This window comes from Erithacus rubecula (genome assembly GCF_903797595.1).
Source record: "Erithacus rubecula genome assembly, chromosome: 3".
Taxonomy (NCBI): Eukaryota; Metazoa; Chordata; class Aves; order Passeriformes; family Muscicapidae; genus Erithacus; species Erithacus rubecula.
The window spans coordinates 142,399,981-142,419,000 of record NC_136689.1 but is presented as its reverse complement, the minus strand read 5'-3'; the positions used below and the strand labels follow the sequence as shown (position 1 = coordinate 142,419,000).

The window sequence follows — 19,020 nt, the reverse complement described above, 5'->3', positions numbered from 1 at the left end:
GAAAACCAGAGACTAGTCTAACAAAATCAGGATCAGAAAGAGAGATAGGAGGTGAATCTATTGGTTCACTAGAACATTTTTTTTTTTTTTTCCCCTCAGATGTGTCCATGAATAGAGGCCAATTTGCTGAATGCTGTGCAGTGTGCTCTTTCAAGTAATTTGTTTTAATGACTAGTTATCACTCTAGTGCTTATGACCAAGAGAGAAACAGTTGCTACCCCATGTGTGAAGGGTGGCTGAAGTAAACTGAGCACATTCCATCCCAACATATGACTCAGACAACTCATGTTGTGTCATGGGTGCCTGGTGGGAGCAGAACAAGTGCTGAAGCTGGACCATATGGGTTGAGCAGTGGCAGGATGACATTTGGAGTTCTCAGAAGCTCTCAATTTGCTATAACATTCCTGGGATCTCCAACATGTGTTTGTTTCAAATTACTCTGCTGTCCAGAATTTTCCCTCTGACACTGCACATGCCTGGTTTTTACTCTGTATTAATGATTGTTGGGAACAGTGTGTAGAAAACAAATCATAAACTAGCATTATCTAAGCATAAATATTATCTCAAGGCTTTGAGTAGTATCTATCCAGGCCTCTTATTTCTGAATTTGTACTAATTCTGTGGTATTGCCTTGGAGAGTTGGGTTTGGCCTTTTGTTCATCTGTCTATAGGTGGCCAAGTGACACAGAACCTAATGTATTTAGGGTCAGGTAAGCCAGAGTATTCCTTATTTGAAGGAGAAATATAATTTCCAGAGCACCCTACTTTCCACTGACTAATCAATGACCTGTCAATGGGGTTTGCTGAGGTGCTGTTCTTCACCTGCAGAACAGCCTCACATCCATTTATTATCACTGTTTCCCCCCTAGCACTGGCACAGGACTTCCCAACTCTCTTCAGCAGACACAGAGTGCCTAGAAATTAAAGATGGCTATACCCATTAACCAAATGAGAAAACTGTCTTCACAGCTGTCATGACAATAACCCATCATTCAGGATTTCCATGAAGTTGCCATTTGCTGCACTTCAGGACTCTGATCTTTAGATTCATGCACACCTGCACTGCAGCTATTTTCATGGCTTTAGAATTGTGCTAAACTAAGCTCCATCTTGTCACTTCAGTAGGTTCTCAGCTGACTGACTCCTCAGGGGTTTTATGCCTTTTTTTTTTTTTTTTTTTTAGAATATTGAGTGCTGCCTTAAATTGAAGAACGTCATCATGGCAAGAAAAAGAAAAAAAAAAAAAAATCAGTCCTGTCAATGCATCTGTTCCAAGGGACAGCACTTATTATTCTAAAAAGGTATCACTTCCATCCCTTTACAATACTTCTTCCTTTTATTTTTCCCCTTTTTTTTTTCATTTATAATAAAGAGAATTCATGCATCATAAATGCACTAGGTATTTTTAAAATGACAGATTTACACTCCAGAAGTGATTTGCATTTCATCACAGGTGAGAAGTCTGAAGAAATGCATATTTTTATGAACAAAGTAACAAGATTTACATGTCTTACACTTTCAAACTATATTTTATATATATATTCTGACACTGTCCATCAAAGACTCTGAGAATTAAAGTCTGAACCTCTGAACACAACGTGTGTTTTTCAGGTACATCTGAGGTCCTGATGGATTTCTGAACCCCAGTTTGTTGGGAAAAGGAGCTGCTGCATTTTGTCTCTAAAAGAATGATTCCATAGCTAAGGACACTGAAGCCCAGCTGTCCATCTGGTAGTTAACAGGGATGTTTTGCCACACAAAATCTTAGCCTGTTGAGTCAGAAAATCTTCTTTCCAGCAGCTCTGAGTGCTATTGATCCCTGGTCTGATCCTTGCAGGGTTTTGCAAGCTCTCAAACCACTGATCTTTTCTCCTTTTAGAAGAAACTGGATTTCATTTTCCCACTCATTTTTAATCACCACCACCCTTCACACACATAAACCACCAGTGTAAGTGAAGTGTCAGACACAAATTGCAGGAATCTGAGGATTGAGAAGATAAGCAGTTGATTCAGCCCTGTGATCAGTAACCAGTGACTTACCTTGGTCAATGTTTTATGAGACATCATTGCCAGAATCCTACCACTAGTCAGTCATTATTTCACCTTCTTTGTGCCCTCAATTTCCTCACAAACTCCAAATATTACTCACCCTGTGAATGCAGCACTTGTGGGGTTCATTTTTTTCCTTAGTCAAATAGATTTTGAAAAGCTTTAAGAAAAAAAGGTGCAGAAGGATTGCTTCTGACAGAACCAGACAAATCAATTAATTGATCTCTGGCAGTCAGGGATAATTTTATTTCCTACTCTATTAAGGAAAATCAGAATCAGTTAGCTAATTTCACTAGAGAAAATGTCACCAGTTATTAAGCAGCATACGATAGAAAGAATTAAAGACGGAAAACTCAAAAATGTTTTTCCTTCCAGAAATTGCATTACTTATTACTCAACCTTTAAAAATCTGGCATCAGGCAACATTGCAAATCCTTTGGTTTGACCAAGACAAAGGTTTTCTTCCCCTATAACAGAGCCTACAGAGTGCAGCATTTTACCTTTGATGTCCATAAATACTCACACAGTTATATTTGTGCACCAGAAGAAGATATATTTAACAACAACTGACCAAACTACCTGCAACACATAATTTACTGACTGTTCCTGATATAAATTTGCTAAAAACATAAAACCATGACAAATATTCACAAAAAAAAAAAAATCTAATTTTTAAATAGTAACTATTCATACAGGTAAAGAAACATTATTCCAATAGCAGGAGTTGTAGTTCAAATAATTTAAGGAGCTTCCATTTCTCATGGGGAGGTAGAGGTGGCAACTGTGCATGCATACAGATTTCAAAATAGCATCCAGTAAAATCAAAAATAGAACAGGGCCATTACTGGCAGCCTAACATTTTAAAGCACTTTGACTCTGTGACTTATGGACAGCAGCTCATGTCCTTAATCAAGCTTGATTAACTATCCCCTAATGGTTCCAGAAGGGCTGATTCTTCCTAACTCATGTTGATTTATTCATTCTTTTATTTGAATGGAGTGCTCCTCTTGAAGAGACTCGTGGTTGGCACAGTCACACTCTCCCAAAGGGCAATGCCTTCAGAATGACAGCTAGCCAAGACTAAATGTTTTGGGAAATATTGCCCTTATTTCTGCAGCTGCCAAGTTCCAAACCAGAAATTTCAGCCCTGTCAGTTAGGCACACAGGAGAAGGACTATTCTGTGTTTGTGGGCATATGCAGGGGTTTTATTATGATATTTTAATTTGGCTTTTGTACCAAAATATTAGGAGGAAAAGTAGATTATATAAATTATTATTAATGCTCTTCATTTTTTGCATGCTTCTGAGGTTAAAAAAACACAGTGTGTTGGGTTCTCACAGAAATTAAGATGAATTTCAATTTATCTGCTTTTCTGATAGACAGCACTTCATAAATCACCTCTCTGACCTTCATCAGGACAGAACGATATTGATTCAATTTACAAGTCACTCAGAGAAGAAAAATGTTAGTTAAATAGAAAATACACATCATTCTTAATTCCACCAGACTCTCATCTGTGGAGACCACAAGATATCACAGATGCCTATAGTCAATGTCAACAATGGCAGTACAAAATGTCAAAATTAAAAGTGTGCCCAAGTTAAAATGAAATTGGGCAAACTCATCTACTCATCAGACACAAGGGTTTTGCTGGAAATGTAAAGGTTAAAATGATGGAAGGAAATCAAATGTAATATTGTGCAGGATACATAGAAAGAAAAATTACTGCAAACAAATTAATGCAGTATAACCTATAGTATCATGTGTTTGGAATATTAATCAGTAAAGCAAGGTAAGTACCAGTGGGGAAAAAAGCAAAGGTAATTAGGAACTCATTAGTGTGACAGCTGAATATATTATCTGTGTTAGTGCTAGGCTTACCCCCACACCAGAGATTTGATGTGACTGTCAAAGCCAAGGAAAGCATTTCAAAGAAATGATTGAATGCAAAATCAGACCAATACAAGAAAAAACAGGCAGGTCATCACACTGGAACATGGAAATATTCCTGGCTAAACTCTGAACATCCTATTGTCTGAGTCCAAAAAATCACATAGCCCAATATGGGAGTAGATTTTCAGTTGTGAAGAAGATCAAAGGCATTACAATGATCACCATAAACCAAGGAAATAAAAAAAGAATCTATAGTTAGGGCTGTCTTCTGTTATCATAAGAATCAGAATGCACATGAGATTTTTTTAATAGCTTGGGTAAACCAAACAGTTCAAGCATAGAGGTTTCTTTTTCAGTTTGATGCCAGTATTTGACATACTCAGAATACTCTCTAACATAAAGTTGGTGGATATCCTCTTGGAGAGAGCAACAGAATGACAGATGCCAGCTGTTAAAACCAAATAAACCTGTGTTTCCTTCATTCAAGTTCCCAGCATTTTTCCCACACAGTTCATCAAAGTAAATCAAATAACAAAATGTCTCTGTACTGATGGAAACAGCTCTACCTAATCCATCCCAGTACCTGAAACAATGCCCTGGTTTTCATGAGGGAAATGATGCTTGAGATAGACAAATCAGCTGTGAAACACCTCTGTGCCAAGCTAAGGCTTGAAAAAGAACAAGTAGTATTCTGTAAACATCAGTTTTGGTAGGTGAAGGAAAATAACATTCCTCTAGACCCACTGTTTTCAATGAAGTACATTATTTTGGGCTGAGAGTCCTGATCTCCCCCAAAAATGTTTCCTTGTCTAATTTTTCTTCACTGAAGGACACCTGTGGGGTGCAATGTGCAAGCTGAGCAAAAGCTCATACCTGGCCAGGCTTCTTCACAGCCATTAGGTTGTTCAAAAACTACTAGGCAGAGTGGTGCAAATATAATAGAGGCCAAAGTTGGGCTAGACCAGTGCTGTAGATGTTCTTCTAAGTTATGGGGATGTGGAAAATCAGTGTGGCCACCAGAAGCAGAGCTTTAGACAAATATGAGTATTCATTTTCCCTTCTGAAATGGTGGGATTCAGCTAAATTTCATTAAAAGAATATGGTCATTAGATTCATGGCCCTGAAATGGAATTGTTTGCATTGTAATTCAATGCAGCTATTATTTACCATGGAGACTCAAAACCAGTCCAGAAGCATTTAAAACAGCCATTGTACTTACATCTGAACAGGGGCTTAAAATAATTTGGAGCATTACAACATTGTAGTGCAAAAACAAGTCAGTCAGCCCGAGTTTATAGTGAAAGTAATGTACATTGATCTTCCTTGACAGCAATGAAAGCCCAATGACATCCTTCTCTGCCCTGGAGATTGCATGAAATATAACTGCACTTGGCAGAAAAGAACCTGTTTTGCAATTTAACTCTTTTCTGTAAGCTGCCCCTCTGTTGCCAGCTGCAAATTAATGGAAACATCAACTCACCCCCTCTGGAAGAGGTCCACATTGTGGAATTTGTGTAGCTCCACAGAAAACTCGACCGTTCCCTGAACCTCAGACATGGTTTTATCAGGTCATCACCTAAATAACACACATATAAAAACATTGTCAATACTTGAAGTGCTTTACTTAACAAATCTATGAATGGATGATTTCATTTTAGTTGGCATCTTGGGGTCCATGCAAAGCTTGAAATGGACTGATATCTTACAATGACATCATTTGGCTCCATCTTCAGGAAAACTCACTAAAAGCCAGATCAAAGCAGTAATTAAGAGAGGTAAGAAGTCTAATTAAGCCTGAGGGCAGAATGATAATATTATGAAAAGTATAAGAAGCAAAAAGTAAATAACATATTATGAGCAAGAATCTCAAAGCAAATTTTAATTAACTCTCTTGCTGCTCTTGTATGGAAAATAGATTTTTTTTTCCCTTCTCATTTTATGAAATGGCAGATTTCCAGGGTCAGCACAGCTCATTTCTGTAAAAGCACAGGCCAAAAAGACAAGAACCCTAGATAGATGAGAGCAGAATTCAGATTTCTCTTCCTTTTGACCCCTCCTATGACTTAAATAAAATCCCAGAAGGGAAGCTTCTGAGGGAATATGAATAATTTAAATATTAATGAATGGAAGATATTCTTTTAAAGAAAATGATGACAGTCATGGCACCTAATAGGCCACAACAGTGAGATCAAGATTTTGAAGCATTTCAGCCATTTACATAGTACATCTCATGTGCTTATTGAATCATAAAAATATTCAGGTAGGAAGGGACCTCAGGAGGTCATGCCTCACTCAAGGAAATAAGTTTCCAAACCAGGTCTATTTAATACACAAGTGTAGGTCCTTAACATTTCCCTAATTACAGGAGAGGCAACCCAAGGACTTTTGCAGCTTTCAATTATTTTCTATTATTTTTCTGCCCTTCCCTCCTTCTCCCCACCATCCCCAGCAAATGTACTTCTGGAAATCTGCCAAGCTGCCTGGAAATTTTCTACAGGATCAATGAGAGGATAAAGATTAAATTTTTTTTCATTATCACATTCATAAGCAAAATTTTAGTTGTTGTTTGGCAGAAGCCAAGTGCAGTCTCTGAGGAAGATCCATGTCAGGGCTCTTAGCAATTCCCCTTTTTGTGACACACAGGGCTTTAAAGGAATGTGTAGCTCAGATGCAATGTGAAAAATTTCTCCAGAGGTGCTAATCAATAATTTTCATGGCTCTCATAGATTTGACCGTGTCCTTTAATGAAGCAGGAGTGAAGAAGATTTTGATACATGAAGTCCTCAGATAAGCATTAGGCTTTAGCTTTCTCAAGGCTTGCTCCTGATTAGTAATTTTCTAACTGACTGGCTTATTACACTGATTATTTTAAACTAAGGTTTTTTTCTGGCTATCATCTCAAGCACTACAGTTTTTCAAAAAGATCTCATTCCAGAGTTAAAAGGTTATTAATTTTTCATTCACCATCCTCAGACTTTGGAATGACAAAATGTGATATAAAATACCTGTAATATATGTCTATAACTGTGAGAAAGACAAAGAGAATTGCTAAACTACATATCTGATATGCCTCTGAGGTAAGGAACTCTACATTAGCATGTGCCAGGCCATGATTTGGGTGTGCTGAAGGTACATTCAAACTCTATTTGTCAGAGAATCACAGAATAAACTATGTTGGAAAAGACCCTTGAGATCATCGAGTCCAATCCATGACCCAACACCACCTTGCCCTGAGCAAGGCCCTGGGTGCCACACCTGGTCTTTGCTTAAACACCTCCAGGGACACTCACCACCTCCCTGGGCAGCCCATTCCAATGCCCAGTCACTCTTTATTCCAAATATCCAGCCTAACCCCCCCTGGTGCAGCTCAGGGCTGTGTCCCCTGGTCCTGCTGCTGCCTGGGAGAAGAGACTGACCCCAGCCTGCTGTCAGGGGGCTGTAGAGAGATAAACTCACACCCCTGAGCCTCCTCTTCTCCAGGATAAACACCCCCAGCTCCCTCAGATGCTCCTCACAGGACTTGTGTTCCAGAGCCCTTCCCAGCCCTGCTGCCCTTCTGTGGACCTGGGCAGCATCTCAGTCAGCATCCTTCCTCAACTGAGGGCTCCAGAACTGGACACAGCACTCGAGCTACAGCCTGGGCAGTGCTGAGTGCAGGGCAGGAAAAGCAATGCTCTTTGTTTCCTTTGCCCCCATTTCAACAGGAATGAAAACAGTATATTGTCCTTTTGCTTTTTTGGCACAGATTGAGAAGTTGTACACAGTTTGTAAGTCATGAATATGACATACCCACCTGGTTATGAGTGTCTGTGTGTGGATAGCCTTGCCTGAGTCAAAAAGCAGACTGTGTGGGAAGCTAGTAGGAAACCATGAAAACCACAAAGCAGTATTCTGACAAGGTATTTAGTCTTGAGGAGAGCTCTAATTAAAAGAATTGCCTTTGGCAATATATCTGCATGTTGGGCTGAGGCATATTTCCCTAGACCAAAAGCTCAGGATCAAAGGAAACTCCAGGCTTTTGAAGTCACCAGTTTAAAGAGGAGAGGTGTGAATGGATGGCCAGCCAGTTCAGCCCAGTACCAGTATTGTCTAAGATAGAAATGATGATGTGGAGTTGTAATTAGTTAAGATATAGGAAAAATTTAAGATATGGAAATACACACACAGGTCTTCTCTGTATTTGCACTATATTTTTCAAGCTTTGTACTTCTTCAAAACAAATACAGAAGTCATTCTAAAAAATAAAAAACAAGCAAATGAAAAACCTATTTCTGTAATTTTATTTCCCTCACTGGTCACCAGAATCAAAGTGTAAGCACCTGCTACACCAGTTTGAACTTCCACCCACCCCACAGCACACCAGATGATCACATCACCCAGATCTAGACCCCAGCACTAGAGCCTGGTACTTCAGGGAGCACCTCCCAAGAAGTAAAGAGCAAGAACTAAAAGGTGCCTCTGGTGCACCTTCATGGCACTTAGCAAGGTTCAAAGAATCCTGCTTAGACACAAGGCTGTAATTCTGCAATGCAAGAAACTATGAAATTTCACAAAACAGCTCCAGGCACCACTGGACCAAGAAAATATTAAGTCATTAAAATAATGCACTAATTTTTAATTTTTCTACCAGGTGCCTGCTTAAAGGAACCTTATCACAACCCTCCAAAATCAAGGACTGATGAAGGACCTCTGATCAAACTTTCTGCAGGACAACCTTGGGTTATAAATAGAGCAATAGTTGGTAAAAATAATACTGAAGGTTGCCATGACATCAGCATTGTAAACACAATATGGAATGCTGCCAGTATTGAAGTATCATCAGTTATCTAATAAGCAGCTTAAAGAAAATTATAGAGGTCATCTTTGGGAAGGCTTTAGTATATTTGTATTTCTGAAATGTCTGTTTCTATATCAAGCTCCTTGCATTTTTCAAAAAGAGACCTTAAGACAACACTAATAAATATAACTGCAAAGCAAATAAAGCAACATGGGAAGTGTTTTGGCCATCTGCTCCTGCAAAAGCAGTGGCTGTGGTTCCCCTGGTCACTCAAAGCATGGATTGTTTCAGATGGCACTGCCACTGTCACTGGCTGTGCTGTGCTGTCCTGCAGGCACCAGTGGCACCAGTCAGGTCACCAGTGTGACAATTTGTCCTTCCAGCTGGGTTGGTGTCCTACCAAGGGACAGTCAATTCCAGTTGTCCCTTTACTTAGAGCAAGGACACAACTGAAAATCAGAATCCTTTCTATAAATAGAGCCTATGAAAATCTATATGTTTAAAAACTGGAGACTGTCTCACTTGCATTTTTAAGGGAAGACTGAATTTTACTCCCTACATTCCCATTGTTGTCAGTGGAAATACCTTCTGCATTGGAGACTGACCAAGAAATAATACTGGCTAAATGCAACGTTTTTAATTTGCATTATTTGTACTTAATGGAATTTTAGGGATCCAGTCAACTGACCAAGCCCTCTGCCAGGAAGTGATTAGTTGATTAGGTACCATCCACAACACTGCTAAAGACCTTGAAGATAAAAATGAATCTGACAATTCCCCACAAACAGCAATTTCACCCCAAACAAAGAGAGCTAAGGAAAGGGAGATGGGGAGAAAGCACATTGGATAGAAGGATGAAACACTAAATAATAGGAACCTTCTAGCATTTGCACAATTACATCCAAGGAAAATACAAACCATATTTTTTAAACATAAACTGGGGGGTTTTTTTGTTGTTGTTGTTTTTAGTTTGTTTGTTTTTAGTGTATTCACCATTCTTAAGCATCACAGAAATTGGTTTAAAAAAGGAAAAAAAAGGAAAAATATACCAAGGAGAAAAGAACAAAATGCCATGTGCCCAAGGCTAATGACTCATGAACCTAGAAGCATTCATTTAAGAAAATGCAGCTACCTCTTAAGAACATACTATCTGCAGGCTATCACCACTGTCATTACTGGTTTTAAAGCATTTTTTATTTAATTGTGATTTTTTTTTCAGAAGTTGGTACTTATTTCAAGCTAGGCATTTGTATCCATTTATTTATTTGATAGGAATTCCTTGATTAAGTGAATAAAGTCACAGATTCTCTTTATTCTCCTCTCCACTAATAGCATCACCCACTGTACTTCTAAGTAAGAAAAGTAAGAGGAACACAATACAAGGAGGACAGCAAGCACACATATATGCTCTGAGATGAAAGATTAGAAAAAGCAAACTAATTAGACCAAATCTCTTTTTCATTGTTGTTTTCCTTTTTAATTGCTGACTTTCATGCAGCTGAACTAGATCCCAGCTCTAAGGACAGTGATTGCATCTCAGTGCCTTGCCTGAGCACACATTAATTTCCTGAGACAAAGGAGTCACAAATGTCAGTAAGTCCTTTCACCACAATGCTGTCATTAGTTGTTCTCCACTTTACAGAGCCTGTCAGCTTTTCCTGTCAGCACATCAGCAAAATGAGAGAGGTGAGGTCTTCACCTTCAAGGTGATTTCAGAACTTAACACCTCATTTTGTTAAAATAAGTCAAGCCAGTACTTCTAAGATTTTGAGTGGCAGTAAGATATTTCCTTTACACTTTAAAAGGAGCCAATCTAAGTACAACACTAAAGATACAAAAAGTGGCAAGGCTTGTCAATGCCATCAGTAGCCAAGTCTAACACTTGATCACAAGCTCATTTGTATTTTTCCTCTCTTCCTAAATGTTCTGATGTGTCATAGAATCATTGAGCTATAAATAGCTCACCCGTAGGCTCCAGATCCAGATCCTCCAGAGCCTTTTCAGTTCTAGCAGTCTGGTCCACCTGCCCATCAGGGTCACAGTCCTAGGTACAGGAGCACGTGCCCTCTGGCCAGTCCATGGCCAGATCCACATTTCCCAGGCACTCAGGATTTGCAGTCTGAGCCCATTGCATCACAAGGACAACACTTACTGCATGTGGCATCACTGCATGATGCCTGGAGGGGACCCTCCCTTTGAACACCCAGCTGACTCCAGAAAAGCAGGATGCAAAATTCACCTTTTCTGTACCAACTACCTCTGAAGAGGCTCAGATTCCTTCACATGTTCTTGTATTTCTTTCTCAGTTTAGCAGTGTAACAGGCTTTAGACTCCCCATATCCCATTTCTAGACCCTAAAGTCCAGCCTAGAGTCTCTCCAGGCTCTTTTGGCCAGATGCTCCAGATGGAGCCATTACCCCTGTCTGGGATATAAAGCATGGTTTTTACATCTTGTCATGTCTGGGCTGGCCAAAATTATCACCCATTTAGTTTGTTCAAATGTTTGCTGCAGCTCAACACCCCTTTTAAACTCATTCTTCTTAAAAAATAGAGAGGGAGACTGTAATCAGTATAGATCAGACTATAACCTGGAACACACATTCTCCAAAAAACCCATGACACCCAAGAAATCTTGTGCTTTTGGTTTTTTATGATCACACCCCTTGAGATATGAAAACATCTACCCTTGCTCTTTTAGTCCTAAAATTTGAATTTCCTGTGCAGGTCCATTTACCATACTCTGTTTTATAGCACAAATAGCTTTCAAAATAATCTGGATTATTCTCTTCTCTCTTCTCTCTCTTCTCTATCTCTCTCTTCTCTTCTTCTCTTCCTCTTTCTCTTCTCTTTCTTCTCTTCTCTTCTTCCTCTTCTCTTCTCTTCTCTTCTCTTCTCTTCTCTTCTCTTCTCTTCTCTTCTCTTCTCTTCTCTTCTCTTCATCTCTCTCCTTCTTCTCTTCCTCTTCTCTTCTCTTCTTCTCTTCTCTTCTCTTCTCTTTCTCTTCTCTTCTCTTCTCTTCTCTTCTCTTCTCTTCTCTTCTTTCTCTTCTCTTCTCTTCTCTTCTCTTCTCTTCTCTTCTCTTCTCTTCTCTTCTTCCTCCTGCTGTTTGTTTTGCCCCACAATATGATGTCACCAATGTACTGCAGGTGTTGGGAACATACATCTTGTTCCAGTCCAATCTGTATTAATCCTTGACAAATGGCAGGATTATGTTTTCACCTTTGGAACAGTTAATTCCAGGTGTACTAGATGGGCCTCCATATGAAAGCAAACTGTTCCACACTAAGGAGTCTCAATTGTCACATTCTCAGAGTTGTCTGACTTGTTCATCAATAGTTGTTCTGTCCAGATCATTGTCACCTGGCTGTGGGTGTATGATGTCACTGCATCTCATGAAAAATGTCACCACATGGACTGTGTGCACAGATTTCATCCCAGTACCTATAGATCACCTCCAGCACAGCTGATTTTCAGATCCCAAATACCTCCTTCCATGTGTTCCCATTTCCTTTGAGACTTTGCAAGTCTTTCCTTGAGGAAAGCTGAATAAAGACTGTTCCTGCCAAAGACTGGGACTCCTTATTAATTGTGTCCATTAGAGGGTACCAGAAGTACAATCATGCCTTCAGGTCAGAGTCCAAATACGAGATTAAACTCAAGATCAGTGCTTTAGTAAAATACCTCCCAGGCAAAACATCACTAATCACTGCAGAGCAAGGAAACTGCAAAGCCAACCCCAATCTTTAAAAGGAGCTGGGGGGGGGGGGGGGGGGGGGAAGTGCATGGTGCAGATCACAGAAACTGATCTCAAGAACAGATTAACAAAATTTGTAATCCATGAATGTTAACATAGAAATCATGGTGGCAACCAAGAAACACACAACACATTCACTTAGCCCCAGCAGGATGTGGGGAAGAGACCTGGAAGGGGAAAAGTGAGGAATCTTGTGAGTTGGGACAAGAATGGTTTAATAATTCAAGTATAATATTAGTAATAAGAGTACTGAAAAATAAAATGAAAAAAATAAAATCATGAAATAAAACCCAAGAATGAAAAACTATGCAAATGAATAATAATTGACCAGTGTCCAGCTAGCCCTTGAGCAGCAGCCCCAGGTCACCTTTCCCCATAGTTTATCTGTTGAAGAGGATGGAATATAATCTGGAATATCCCTTTAATCAGTTGGGGTTGGCTCTGTCCCCTCCCAAATCCTTGTGCTCCCCCAGACTCCTTGCTGGTGGGGGGGTGTAAAAGGCAGAAAAGTCCTTTACTCTGTGTAAGCCCTGCTCAGCAGTAATGAAAACATCCCTGTGTTATCAACACTGTTCCCTGCAGAAATCCAACACAGCCCCATACCAGCCAATAAAAAAAAAAAAAAACATAACTCTCTCCCAGCCAAAACCAGCACAGGAGACTCTGTGCATACACAGCTGGACTCAATCATCTTCAAAGTGTTTACCAGCCTAAATGATTCTGTGATTTTATGATGTAAAACTCAGCCCAAAGACTTGCTAGTCTTGTTAGACTTGTTGGGTCAAAGAGTGTTTGTGGTTTTCTGTTTGTTCTCTTGTCTATTACAATTAAGATTTCAGTCTCAAGTCTTCCCTGGAAATCAAGTTATTTTCCTCCATGATAAACCTTCTAATGCTCTCTTAGTCATGGAACTGTCAGGGATTGCTTTGTGAGGTCTCCAGTCTTTACAACCACCTAACTTTTCCCTGCATAATTTACAGAATGAGATAGCATCACAGATAATCCCTTGCAGTTCTTTTGATAAGGTTTTTTAGGTTTCCAGTCTGCTGTAATCCCTTGCATGTTCCCTCCAGTATTGAAACCAAAGTAAAAATTCGTGATACAATAAAAACAAACACAAGGCACATAATCTTGCTCAGTCACATCTATGAAATATGCTTTGTATTCAGTGCATAAGCATTTAGCCTGGTTTAAAATTATAAAGACTAATTCAGTTTTTATACTCTAAAGTGCTAACTCAGTTTGGATGCAAACCCTTAAAAAGAATCTTCCAATGTTACAAAAAAAAAAAAAAAAGTTTGCTGTTTAATATTCTCAGGAAAATCAATATTCAAAATTTTGTCAAATGCATCAGACATATGTTCAGAGTGCAACACCATGAGTCACTTTTCCCAAGGTTCCTTGATTAGCTACCACTGAAATGTAATGAGTTAGAGACACAAATATGAAATGACCCTTTAAAAAATTACTCATAGCCCAAAGAATATTCAGAGTGGAGAAAATAAGAAAGGAGCTGTGTTATTTTATGGTTTTGTAGGGTTTTTTTGCATTTACAAACTTCAATGTGGTTTGTCTTTTACCATTACAACTGGAATTCAAAAAGTAACTGTGGTACTTGATTCAGTGGGGGTAGATGCCCATTCAACCTCCAGCAACAAAATTAGTATTAAGATTAAAACCACTTGAAACCCACAGCTGAGAACTTTCACTCTAGATCAATAGCTTCAATTATATGGACCACATGGGGTGAAAACAGAATGTAACTAAAGGGTCCAAAGAAAATCACTCAGGAAAACAAGTCAACAACTTACTTCAATTCCTTTCACATTCTGTTTGTGAGACCAATCTACACTAGAGATTTTGCACAGGTGACCAGGTCCAAGAAGGCTGAGAAGCAAGTGTAGATTATACTTTCCATAAACTGGTCATTTCAAGGGTATTTAAATAGAGGAGCAAATCTACTAAGAGAAAAACCCAAAAATACCAGGTTGTTCCAGAGGATTTTAGGGCAGAACTGAAGAGGGCCAGAATAAATGTCAGGTGTCAGTAGGCTGCTCTTATGAAATATAAAGCCTTTGAGCTATTACACAGGATTAAATGTGAACACAGCTGTGCAAATTTAGGTCAGAGCATTCAAAAAAAAAAAAGAAAAAAAAGAAAAAGGTAGAATGAAGAGCAGCCTCGATTTGTCCTCAGTTAGCACATGCCTGTCAGGACACCAGTGCTGAGTTCAGCTCAGCACAAATCACTATCTGCTTACATCAGTTAATAATAACCTGCTGCTGGTACTGTGCAAAAAATGAAGCAGCAGGGGGAATTCAGATAGAAGAGGAGGAAGAGCAAAACAGAAAGCAAAAGGAGATAATACAAACTTTCCCCTGGACTAGCTTCCCACTGCTACATAATCCTCTTCATGCCTTCCCTACCTGTTCCTTCTCTGACTTATTTTCCTTATTTGTGAACTTTAAAAGGAAAAGATGTTTTAATATTTTATGCACAACTGAGAGTTAAAATTTCAGACTAGGAACATCATCATCTTCAGTCTTCAGAAGTCTTTGTGTCTTATTCCCACTGTTCACCTCAGTCTTTTTTTCTGATATTCCTGTTGTCAGTCTTAGAAACCAAAAATGCATCAAAAGCCAGCAAGTTATTTGAAGCCTATTTAGGACGCTCAGACAGAATATCCATTGTTCTCACATTTGACTGAGCTTCTCTTCCCACTAAAAGGAGATGTATTCTTCTCACTCTGGGCACTTTTGTTGGTTTTATACAGGAAATTAGGGCTCCTTAGGGGACTGACCTTATTTTATTTTCATGTACTCAGAGAGGAGCCCCACAACATTTTTGGTGGTTTTTTTTGTTTTGTTTTGCTTTTTTTGTTTTTTTTTTTGTGGTTTTTTTTTTGTTTTTGTTTTTTTTATGTTTTTAAAGTTCCACTCCATACCTGACTGAAGTAAAAACTTCTTGGACATAGGTCTTTATTAAGTATTTGAGAGTTTATCAGAATATTTGGCCACATTCAAAACTTCAGCATCAGCTAAAGGTCAATTCTGTCTGTCTTCTGAATTCTGAATGCTGCAGTAACTTCACCAAGATCCTCCCTGTACAAAGTTCTGTATCAGGGTCTGTAGGGCTGAAAAGAAGTGGTAAGGAGATGAATGAGATGCATCCTCTTGCAAGAGATGTGGGGCTGCCTGGTGCATGAGTAAAGGAGCTCTCTGCTTTGGAGCACAAACTGTTGTGTCAACAGGGACATCACCAAAGAATCCAGATAGGAAACAGAGGGATTGAACATCTGATGCTACAAACCAGTCACAGCTAATAAACTAGTGACAGTTATGACAGAAAAAGTCTACTGAGTTTTATGTTTTCTTGGCACTGCTCTGACTGCATTTCCATTTCTGGTCATGAAAAATTTCATGGCACTGTCTAACTGTGCTGTAAACTCAGCTGTCCTTGTCAGACCTTTAATGCTTATTTTGCATTTTGCTTGATCAAATTCACTGCAGAGTTTCTTGGACAACATATAGTCTCATTGAGATGTTCTGAGGACCTTCTAAGTGAGCACATACTTCACATTAATTGCATTGATTATCCTTGTTTGTGAAAAATTTAAAGCACAGGCACTTGTCCATGAGATTCATCTCACTAACTAGACATGTCTTCATATCTATGAGGTGTTTAGAGTCTCAGTGTAATCAGTAGGAATATAGAAAATACCTTCAACAGGATTTGTGTCACCATTGCTGGCTTCCAAGGGAGCTGAAAGAAACTTTTCAAGGTGCAGACATTTAAGCCAAGTCCACATCTAGTTAGATAAATATCAGTCACAGCCAAATTCCACATACAAACAGGATTTTGAATGTGTGTGAGACATGAGAATCACTCATGGAAAGGGTGAGAGAGGTAGCAGGTGTGTACCTCTACATATACATTTGTACCTTATGGACTTAATGATCTTGGAGGTCTTTTCTAACCTTAATGATCCTATGATTCTTATATGTGCATAAAAAGGAAAAAGAAAAAGAGCAAATCCTCAAAACTTGATGATATAATATTTTTCCTTTCTTTGCTTGAAAACATTTTGCCTTTTGTCATGCATGTGTAGACACCCAGCTAGAATCAACAGTCAGATTATCAATGGATGGAAGGGTGCTCAGCCCTTAGGAGATAGGAAATGTCAAAGATAAGGCTGGCCATGGAAGCTCCACTATCTCCTTACTTAATGCACATGGATCATCTTATGATCAGACAATGATCAAAACCACTTCTGCCTCTTGCAGTGTTCTGGACATAAGGTCTGGGGATTTATCTGGACATTACAGGTGAGGTTTTTTGGCTTTTCAGACTTCAAAAGACATAAGGGAGATAAGATATTGTAAAAAAGAGACGACTCTGCTGATCCAAGAAAATATGTGCATATTTAATAAGTCAGGTTCTCTGTTGTCTTGTTCTCTTAATAGACGTTTTGAACATGTTAAAGGCTTTTAATGCAGCCTGTTATATTTAATAAAATTATCTGAAGTTACTAGAAATGAAACACTGTCAGCAGATGTTAATATTTAATGTGGAGTCAGTGGAACTATTGATGTTTGTAAGGAGGATTGAATTGAGTGTTTGCAGTTCTGGACAGAAAGAGACCAGCACAAGAGGCATTGTACCCTCACACACTGGACAAGAGCAGAATTCAGAGCCCTGGAAATGTGACAAGCAGTTGTGCTTCAATTCCCACCACCAGAAATGCTTAAGGGCTGTGACAGGGTGGGGGAAATATCCCTGGGAGCATTCAAGGACAGGCTGGAGCAACCTGGTCTGGCAGAAGGTGTCCCTGCCCATGGCACAGGGGTGGGACTAGATGCTCTTTAAGGTCCCTTCCAATGCAAGTCATTCTATAACACTATGATTTTAAAAAGGTAAGGATGTTGGGACAACAGAGAGAGGTGGTCAGAGCAGCATCAGCAGAACCAGGGTCTTGGTATTGCTGGAAGAGGGAATATTTGCAATACTGAAATTAATACAATAGGGATTTACTTTCAGGCTCACAGAAAAAAAAAATTAAAAAGTTAAAATCAATTTCTTCATCACTGTAATCAGTTGTAAAATATTTTAAAAATTGCACCCAAACTTTGAGGCAGATATTTATCACAAGGGCCATTGATAGTAAGTAAAGAAGCTGCAGACCATTTTCCATAACAGCTCTTTGGATAAGCAGTAACTATTAAACTAGGATGCAATAAGGGAGGAACAGGTGCTGTTTTAGAGCAGCTTGATTTAAGTACAGGCAATAAAATATGCAGAGCCATAATCAGAATTTTGACTAGTTTTAAGTGCTTGGGGCCATGTTGATATAAATAACTGCATCAGGTTTTCCTATAGAGCAAGAGCTAAATTAAGTGGTTTACAAACAGAGGAAAAGGCTGACTTATTTGTCATGGCACTGCTTGATCTGTGACAAAAATAGAAAGGGCCAACTGTGCCACTGCTAGACATGAAGCCAACACAACAGGGCCTGAGGTACAGCTGCTGAATACAGTGAGGCCAGCAAAGTCTATCAAAACAACAGGAAACATATTTCTTTCTCAAATTCAGCCCAGCATCTTGGCAAACTCCTCCAGAAGGTTTGGTGCAGCAAGAAACTTTGCCTTACAGGAGGGCTGTACCTTTTCCTGAAGGCCATGACTCTTATTGCAGCTGCAAACAGCTGTCCCTCAAGCTGTGCCTGTCATGCTAAAAGGATCTGCTCAGTCATCTCAGGGAGCTAAATCCCCTTCTCAGATGAGTAAAGGCTGGCAGAAGTCATGGTGAGCTGCTGAGGTTCAGGTGGACATGGAGATGGATTTTCTTTTAGAGCACTGGGGGCACTAATTTCAGCCAATTAATGGCTGAAAATTCCTGATTCTCCAGAGCGTCTAAATGTTTGGTGTTGTCTTTACCACAAGTACTTGAATTCTAAAACAATGTCTGAAGAGGAAAGTGAGATTCTAACAAAACCAAGATATCCAGCATGGAGCTTTTCCCCTGAAATAATTTTGTGTGCACCCAAGTATTTCCAGCCAAGTAAATTTGAGCAACACAGAGAGGGAGCTTTCTAGAAGGCACCAGTGCCACCATCCTGCCCTGTCACCTCCATGTCCCTTGAAGCTGTGTTCTCCTGGCAGTGACTGTGAACAAACTGCAGCTGCACACAGACCAACAGTGAACTGCAGTTTTCTGATGTAGCTGGCAGAAGAAATCTCATGTGGAGAATATGGGGCTTCTGGAGATTTTGTGAGGACAAGGCTGGACTGGAAACACATCTGCATGACATTTCAGTGAAGTTCTTCCTCTTAGATCCACTCCTACTTCCTTCCTAATTTTGCTGCCAGACTGTTATTCCTGACAAACTAAATAAAGAAGGGCTAACTTTATCATCTGTTTTATTGTTGTTTGGGGTTTCTTAACCTCCTTTGTCAAAGCTCTGTGCCCACAGGGACACTCTATGCCTTAATGCACAAATACTTAGAAAAACTAAGGGACATCACATTTTTACTTTTGGTCACTGGCACA

General features: G+C 39.4%; 1 protein-coding gene across 6 annotated transcripts in view; it reads right to left on the bottom strand.

Annotated features, from left to right (window-relative positions):
• The window catches only part of FAM135B (family with sequence similarity 135 member B), a 183,443-nt gene that overhangs the window by 116,079 nt on the left and 48,344 nt on the right, over positions 1 to 19,020 (bottom strand). For all 6 annotated transcript variants that reach the window (XR_013773751.1, XM_079301872.1, XM_079301874.1 and 3 more), the window contains one exon: positions 5,424 to 5,519. Coding sequence is in view for 5 of the 6 variants with exons in the window: in XM_079301872.1 (XP_079157998.1) it covers positions 5,424 to 5,500 (77 nt within the window). In the remaining variant the exon portion in view is untranslated. The remainder of the gene's footprint in view (positions 1 to 5,423; positions 5,520 to 19,020) is intronic.